General features: G+C 44.6%; 1 protein-coding gene across 2 annotated transcripts; it reads right to left on the bottom strand.

Annotated features, from left to right (window-relative positions):
• Nucleotides 1–229: 229 nt before the first annotated feature.
• On the bottom strand, nucleotides 230–6,008 carry LOC123088235 (T-complex protein 1 subunit alpha). Of its 2 annotated transcripts, XM_044510432.1 has the most exons (17): nucleotides 5,838–6,008; nucleotides 5,662–5,726; nucleotides 5,411–5,500; nucleotides 5,235–5,321; nucleotides 5,094–5,153; nucleotides 4,922–4,972; nucleotides 4,730–4,825; nucleotides 4,327–4,392; nucleotides 3,506–3,723; nucleotides 3,181–3,277; nucleotides 2,661–2,747; nucleotides 2,172–2,306; nucleotides 1,966–2,070; nucleotides 1,342–1,470; nucleotides 1,150–1,253; nucleotides 622–712; nucleotides 230–534 (listed from the first exon to the last, which is right to left on the bottom strand). In XM_044510432.1, exons 1-17 carry the CDS (start codon nucleotides 5,908–5,910, stop codon nucleotides 451–453), a joined length of 1,638 nt encoding a protein of 545 aa, XP_044366367.1. In that variant the 5' UTR covers nucleotides 5,911–6,008; the 3' UTR covers nucleotides 230–450. The 2 variants fall into 2 exon arrangements, with proteins under 2 accessions (XP_044366367.1, XP_044366366.1); XM_044510431.1 differs by having other exon boundaries at nucleotides 5,094–5,321.
• Nucleotides 6,009–8,627: the final 2,619 nt, after the last annotated feature.

The raw sequence follows: 8,627 nt of genomic DNA, 5'->3' as shown, positions 1-8,627 counted from the left end.
ACATGAGTTAATACATCCATATTTAGACAAATCAAAGACAAGAATTTAGGGACTGAGGGAGTATATGTGATGAATCCTTGCAGACTACACGTAGCCAGCTCTACAAGCGATCAGATTCGTGAGACGGCCGCATACAAATGAGTGGTCAAATTAGCCTTGGAGATGGTCTCAGGGGGACCGTAGGATCAAGACCTGTTACTTGCAAGAACTATCAGCAATGCCCTAAGGCTACAGACAAAATTTCTTTCCATTCGCAAGTCGTTCTGCTACCCCACATACAGCGAAACACACAGCAATACACCTTCATGCATCGATCTTCCATACAACATTCTACAAGAACGTATGCTAACATAAGTTGGAAAAAGAAAACCACAACCAGCAATCTAAGAGCCTATAGCAACCAGCCATCGCGTAACAAACAGCAAACGCCCATCATAAAATGGCATATGGCTACTCTTCTTGGCCAGACTCTTCCTTGTCGAGCTTGATCATGTCGTCGATCCTCACAATGGTAATGGCTGCTTCTGTGGCAAACTGCAGAGCAAAAAAGGTTATGTGTGATGTGCGATGGATCTCGGCATAAACAATGTGGGTGACAAGCGAATAAGTTAACCAACCAACCTGAATGATCTTCACTTTGCTCATTGCTGGCTCGATCACGCCATGTTCAAGGTTGTTGCGGATTACACCTTTCGTCAGGTCAAGACCCATGCTGCAGCAAATTCAAACAAAGTTGAAAATGTGCAGTAGCGCAAGACAAAAAACTGAAGATGTGCAGTAGCAGAACAAAGCAGAAAATGGACAAATATATTGAATTATTGAAGTAAAATAAAAACAGTGGCCATCACTGTAACCAAATTGTGTGTCTAGGTGCGCACTTCCCCAGTGACTAAATTCAAAATTTAAATCATAAGTATTCTGGCACTCTACAAAAGAAAGCCCAAGTGGACACTGAGATGGGTCTTGCAGTGTCCTGTACAGGAAACCGAGGGGAGTATTGTCTATATATCATTGCTCAACACGCACATCTGAGAGTGCATAACTATTTTCCTCAAGAGGGTGGTGATACTAGCCTTCAAGGCCTATGTAACATAGCAGAGCCATAATACACTCAGATCTTTAACAGAGATAAATAAGTTCAACAAGTACCTTGATAAGTGCTGCTTATCAGCATTGGTTTGAGCTTTATTATGATATGCCCTAAGTTGTGCAACAAGGTCAGTTGCATCTTTTGCGGCATTAACAGCGAGGACCTATCATCACACAGCCATACTCACATTAGTATATCATCATGTGGTTCAGTATGCAAGTATCATATGTACAAAATATAACTGATCAAACCTTCGGTATGATCAACAAAGCTTCTGCAAATTCAGCAATCGCCAGCTGTTCCCTGGATCCAAGAGTTGTAGCAAGATTCTCCAGGTACACAGATAATGCGGCTTCTACAGCACCACCGCCAGCAACTACCTGCATGACCAATATACATGTTAAATACACTCTACCTACAAGAAAACAACAGCTTACAGAACTACATTCACCGACCAGGAAAGAAGATCTAATGTTAGCATATTATGTGAAATGGCGAACAAGAGATGCAGATACTACAGAATAAAGTGCTACATTTAAATGATGGCTTTTAACTGCTCCTATTCTCCTTCAAGCATGAAAAAAGTTCTCAAGAACGGGGATTGCAGCTTTTGGGAACAAGGCCTCAAAGAAAAATTACAAAAGAAATAAATTGCACTAGTATGGATCGGCAACAAACATGATATACAAAAGAATCTTGAATATCAAAATTGGAAACGAGGAAGCAGCAGCTAAACTTTTAACTCGAAATCACACTTAGTAGCAAGAAAAATGCTAAACAAAGACAAAATAAGATTAATCTCACACACCACATAAATCATGACAACAGGGAACCAAGAAGGCAACTAATAAAGCAACAGCAGAAGAAGGATTTACCGTATTGGATTCCAAAGTTCTCTTCACAATGCACAGTGCATCATGCAAAGACCGTTCAATCTCATCTAGCATGAAATCATTTGCTCCTCTAAGTATAATGGAGACCTGCATAAAAGAAATGCAAGTGTGATGCCTCTAGCTTTGAAACCAATGCTTACGTCATAATCATAGTATAGCTAGCTCAACATTGGCATGAAGATACATACCGCACTTGTATTCTTTGTGCCTTTCACCAGAATTATTTCATCATCAGAAATCCTTTCCTCAACAACCTCACTGGCATGTCCAAGGAATGATGGATCAAATGTTTCTTCACCCTCCATGTCAGCAAAAGTAGTCACCTGTAGGTTCTTATTACTTTAGGATACTGACAATCAGTTCATTTTGGCTTGAAAAAGTAATTATTTTCATTATCACTTGGGAATATCAATGATAGAAGTTTTTTTTATTAATATAAAGTCCTACTGTAATACTCCCTCCATCCCATTTTGGGACAGAGGGAGTAGATTGGTAAGCTGATACGCTGGAATAGCATACATTCGAAACAAGAAATCATCAAATAAATGTATTCCAGTATTGCAAATTTAGTAATATTTCAACAAAATCAAGTCATGAATGAGATTAAAGACTGTAAATTATGAAAATACTCCTTGATCATAACTATCTAATCGGCAATATGAAGAAATAAGGCATACCATTGTTGCACCTGTAGCCTTGGCAACATGGCGCAAGTCCTCCTTGCGCACACGTCTTACTGCAATTGCTCCAGCCTCAACAAAGTACTAAAATAATGTTTCAGCACATGAGATTTAGTTAGTGAACAGGAAGTGATATCCACATACACCACAACAGCCCAGTACATCTTTTCAAATTCATAACAATCAAATCATATGAAACGAACACTTCTGAGGACAAAAACTTGAGACTGCGTACTATTGACAGGGAACTGAAGGTGGCAGTTATATGATGATAACTGTAGTATAAAAGATTATGCCGTAAGGCTAAATTAACAAACATATGATGCTAACTGTAGCATAACAGATTGTATTTGCACCACCCCAAAAGTACCAGCAGCTAAGAAGAATGTGAAATTCAGGACTAACGTGGACAAGTTCAACCAAATACATAAATTGTCTGTGTTCTGGCAAACAGTATACAGAACTATATCAAGGATAGGAACAGCAATCTGACTCTACCTGAGGTAAGATAACGTACCTTCAATGACATATCATCAATTCCCTTGGTGGTAAATACAACATTAGCACCAGCCTTGAGAACTTTCTGAATTCGCTCCTTTGTTATGTCAGATTCTCTGCGGAAAGAAGCAAGGTGTTAGGTATATAATATTGGGTACCCTAAGATAGAAGATAAATTGATTGTGAATAGCGAAAGACATGAAGACCTATCACAGGAAATGAGAAACAAGCAGGATAACTAAGAGAGCACATTCATTGAAGATTAATTCTGGAGATAACAAAAGGAAATATATAATGAGATGCAAACTACTCCCTCCGTCCCATAATATAAGAAATGCATATACCTCTCACGGATCTTCTCAAGTTCCCTTGGATCGGATACAAGGACTTGAACACCCATTTGCATTTTCGTCTTCTGAAGGTTGAAATCAAGACAAGCAATTCTAGCAGGGGTTACTCTGGTAGGCATTCCTTGAGCTGCACGGCCAGTGTTCAGCGCATAACCATTCAGCAGGTAACTTTCCTTGGCACTTTTACCATGAGCTTTCAAAATATTAATGCTCTGCAGAATAAAAAACAACCGTTTACAAGCAAAATTGTAAGTGGCACAGATAACAATTCCCCTAACAATAAAAGGACAGACCTAGTGCATAGAAGCTCCCACACAAGGTGGGGTCTGGGGAGGGATTATAGGAACCTAGTCTTACCCCTGCAAAGTGCAATGCAGAGAGGCTGGTTCGAACATCATGTGTTAAATAAATCAAACATCATGTCCAGTACATAAGAAGGCATTACAATATTAATACGGGAGAACAATTTTAAGTGGCAGTAGAATTGATTATATTAATATCAGGTAAAAGACAGCCCAACATTAAGGTAGATGTAAGATTACTACACACTAGCACAATGAATGTCAAGATGTCTAATACACCCAGCAGGAAAAGACCAATGGTGCAGAAAGCAAAACAACGGCACAAACTGGTAGAATAAATTTCGCCTAAAGAGTCCACAAGGGTGTAAAACTTATATCTACATTCAGAGAGAAGGTAACCAGCAACTTAAATCTAAAATTGCAATAGCAAAATTGACATGCCTTGACATATAGCAATTACGAATACAAAATTTTGATTTAATGTAGTATTGTAACCAAATGCACTTTGCTTACCTTGATTGGATACTTCACTTCTCCCTTGGAGTTTGTAGTCTTCACAGCTTGAACTGCTTCTACAACCTAAGAAACCACTGCCACGTCAATTAAATATCACATTGTTTTAGCCAAAGCTAATGGAAAGACAACGGAACACCTAACATTTGGTTCCAAAGATGAGCAACTTGTCAGATATAAACACCATAACAGGGCAGCATTGTCAAAATAAATAATAGACCGGCCAACTGAAAATGCATGCATGGACTAAATAATTATTTGGGGTTTAACAAATGCCACCAAAATCAAATATACGACAACTGTACCATCAGATTTCATTATTTCTGAGCTCCACTGTGCACAGATAAATAAAAAAGAAGGCTTGATTAAGAAACCGGAAGTACACATGACCATAGGAACTTACCAGATTTGCAAAGAAATTACCGTCCGTGGTAATCAGTTTCGAGGACATGCTAGTTTTAGCACAGTTTATAAGGGAGTCTTTTCCAAGTCTATCCACCTAAAAGTGTCGACAAATATTCATGTTAGCATGAGAGTGGGCATGGAATGGAACAGAGTTGTACTACAATTTGTTCTGCATAGAGTATTCCTTTACCTTGACAGACAGCTTTTCCTCAACATACTTGCAAGCTTCGCGCATAGCAAGCTGGTAAGAATATGAAGGTAAAAAGTAAGTATTAGTAATGTAAGACACTACGTGTTTTGTTCAAAATGCTCAGTCAGAATGGAAGGGATACTGCAACAAACATATAATTATATAAGCTTACCCTGTAGCCACTAATAATAGAGGTCGGGTGAATCTTATTCCTCACAAGTTCATTTGCTCTCTGGTAAAAAGAAAAGGAACACCATGTGTGAGCACAAATAGCAGGGAAAATCATATGAGAAGAAAAAGCCCGTTCCATCACCTTGAGCAACTCTGCAGCAATGATGACGACGGAGGTAGTTCCATCTCCAACCTCCCGGTCCTGGAGCTCGGCCAGCTCCACAAGAACCTACAGGCAAATGGAACCACAGCAAAATCTAAGAACAAGGCAACGGTCGAAACAAAACAAGGTCAGCTATCGATGCCAGGCATCATCACCTTCGCGGCCGGATGCTCGACCTCCAGCATCCTCAAAATGGTGGCCCCGTCGTTCGTGATCGTGACATCACCAATATCGTCCACCAGCATCTGCAGGTCGCATACGCTATCTTAGCGGACTCTAACAAGGCTTGTTTCTCGCGAAACTACTGTGGATCTAGAACCTACAGATATCTACTTCACTGATCCTGACTACAGACAAATCATTTTCTTCAGTGAATTGTTTTCAGAGTGGGAGGCGTAGCGCGTACCTTGTCGAGCCCGACGGGGCCGAGCGAGGACTTGACGATGTTGGCCACCGCCTGGCACGCCGACACTGCGGCCAGAGGAGATTGAGCGGCGAATTAGACCTAGATCTCGCGGCGCACCACGCGATCCCGCTGCGCGAAAAGCGGGAGGGGGAGGGGGAGGGGGGGGGGGGCGTTACCGTTCTGGGTGCGGACGTCCTGGCCGGACTGGCGCTCGCCCATGATGTCGGGAACCTGGGAGGTGATCGCCATGGCGGCGGCGGCGGGGAGGGCGCAGGGGGACTGGAGAGTTCGAGAGGAGGGAGGGAGGGAGGGAGGGAGCTCTCGGCGCTCGAGTGAATGGGGTGGGATCGGCGGCGCTATTTATGGGCCGTCGTCGGCCCGTGGGCAGGCATTCCGCTCGCGGCCCGCGATCGCGGGCCAGGTAGGCCGCTTTCTTCAGTTCTTTGGCGCGCGCTCTGCCTTGACTCTTTCTTTTCTCTTTTCTCTTTTCCGTTTATGCACAGGTGGTTCTTCGGGCGACGACTCATCTACGGGGCAGAACAGCAGGTTTTGGAGTACCATATGGCATATCCAGGTACCTTCGAAACTCCGTATGTTAAAATGGAGACTTGCCAGACATTCTATGCCCAGCGGAGAAGTGCTCCATCATCGCCATATGGCCGAGACAGACACTTGCTGCTTGTGTGGAGCTAGGGATACATGGAGACATGCACTCCTCTCTTGCGCTCTCTCAAGAAGCGTATGGGCTCTCGCACCAGAGGAGTTGGTCGAGCAAATCATCACACACCAAGAGGAAGACGCAAAGGATTGGTTATTTGCTATATATGAAATGCTAGATACTCATGATTTCACCCGTGTTGTGGTAACCATGTGGGCAATTTGGACTGCAAGAAGAAAGGCAATTCATGAGGATATATTTCAATCTCCACATGCTACGGCGGCTTTCATTAGTAAGTATCTTTCAGAGTTGGAGATAGTTAACAAAAGGGAGACGAACGCAGCACCAACAAGAGTCAGGCGGAGTGCAACATGGGTGCCGCCAATCCAAGGTTGTGTCAAGATCAATGTTGATGGAGCAGTGGCCGTGAGGAGGAAGCATGGTTTTGTGGGAGCGATCTGCAGAGATCAACAGGGCAACTTTTGGGGGGCTTTGGCCATTGTGTTTAAGCATATTACAGAGCCTCAAACGCTGGAAGCCCTAGCTATAAGGGAAGCTCTCTCGTTGGCGGACGATTTAAATGCGAGAGATATACAGGTTGCATCGGGCTGCAAGGTGGTTGTCGACGAGCTGCATCACGGCAAGCTAGCTACTTATGGAGCTGATCTTCGGGAGATTTCGGAATACTCTTCTAGTTTTATTACTTGCAACATAGGACATGAATTTAGGAGCTCAAACTACGAAGCTCACAATCTAGCGAAACATTCTCTCTCCCTCGCGGTTGGCCGAGACGTGTGGTTAGGCCAGATGTGAGATCTTGATTTCGTCCCTGTAAACATTGTGACGGGTTAATAAAGTTTCGCGAGATTGTCTCAAAAAAAAGGTGGTTCTTCGGGCGTTTCTCAAAAAAAAATGGTGGTTCTTCGGGCAAGGCTAGCTAGCGGTCACCCGTTAGGAAAGGGTGCGCGGCCACTTTTTCCTACTACCCCTTTTCCGATAGTTTTCCTCCTACCTAGTTCTTCTCAATGTAGCCGTCTCAGAAAGATAAAACATGCAATCTAAAGGCCACAACCACGCTCTGTATCCTCGGGGCCCTCTTCGTGGTGGGCGAACGGCGAGGCTGCTTGGGCAGCTCGGTGTCCAGAGCTCCGGGAGCGGCGGCTGGAGTTCAGGCAGCGGCTAATGGGGCGGTGGTGGTCCTGGCATGTTGGTCGGGTGCAGGGACGTCGGTTGTCTAGCGCGGAAGTGATGGGAAGCTCCTGCCGTGGTGCTTGGGGACGCCAGATCATGCTGGATGTTGGATCTGGCTTCGTGTGACGGCTGGATCAGGTGTGCATGCCAGATCGGGTTGGTGGCCGGATCTGGCTCCCGCAGTGGCGTCTGGCTCCCTGACTCTGTCCGTAGGCGGCGGCGGTGGTGCAGTCTCGTTCCGTGGTTGCCAGAAGGTTGGGTCTTGGCGGACTGCGGGGCACCGTGGTGGTGCTGGCAGAAGCGGGAGTGCTCGGCGTGGTGTTGCTGGCCGTTCCGGCTTAGTGTCGGTTTGTGTGACGATGGAGCTTCATCTGTGAGGTGTTGCGGCAGTGGCACAGTGAACCAGCATGGACGGTGTGCCTTTCTTTGGTGTGATGGGTGTTAGATATAGTTTAAACTCTATTGTAATCTCATCTAAACTCTATCTCTAGTCCCTGTCTTCTCGTAGCTATCCAGGTTTCCTCATGTACGAAAAGTTGAGTCCTAGCGATCAACCTCTTCCCTATATCGCACTGCATATTGCCAGAATCATTATATACCGATGCGGCTCCCCTTGGGAGAGTAGGAACGCTTCTTTACATGGTATCAGACCCACCTCTTCTAATCTAGCGACAAACAGATCTATCGACAAACAGAACAAACCACCCACCCACCCATCGCGATCATGTCTTCCACCTCAGCTCCGGTCATCCTCAACCTTGGGCAACCCCCGTCTGAGAAGTTGTCGAGGGGCAACTACCTCCTCTGGAAGGCCCAGGTGATGCCTGCCCTGCGAGGAGCGCAGGTGACGGGGCTCCTGGATGGATCGGATGCAGCCCCTCCGAAGCAAACGGCGCAGCAGCAGCAAGACAAGACCATGGCCATGGGGCCAAATCCCCTATATGGACCTTGGCTCTTGATACATCTCCAACGTATCTATAATTTTTGATTGTTCCATGCTATTATATTACCTGTTTTGGATGTTTATGGGCTTTACTCTACACTTTTATATCATTTTTGGGACTAACCTACTAACCGGAGGCCCAACCCGAATTGCTGTTTTTTTTTGCCTATTTCA

This window comes from Triticum aestivum, chromosome 4A (assembly GCF_018294505.1).
Source record: "Triticum aestivum cultivar Chinese Spring chromosome 4A, IWGSC CS RefSeq v2.1, whole genome shotgun sequence".
NCBI classification, from domain to species: domain Eukaryota; kingdom Viridiplantae; phylum Streptophyta; class Magnoliopsida; order Poales; family Poaceae; genus Triticum; species Triticum aestivum.
Note: the sequence above shows the minus strand (reverse complement) of the source record. Positions and strands in the feature narration are given on the sequence as shown.

Coding starts and splice junctions, on each gene's coding strand:
- LOC123088235 (XM_044510431.1), bottom strand. CDS start 5,910: ATGGCGATCACCTCCCAGGTTCCCGACATCATGGGCGAGCGCCAGTCC. Junction 5,501..5,661: donor GCCCCGTCGGGCTCGACAAG/GTACGCGCTACG, acceptor TGCGACCTGCAG/ATGCTGGTGGACGATATTGG. Junction 3,724..4,326: donor AAGTGAAGTATCCAATCAAG/GTAAGCAAAGTG, acceptor TTTATTCTGCAG/AGCATTAATATTTTGAAAGC.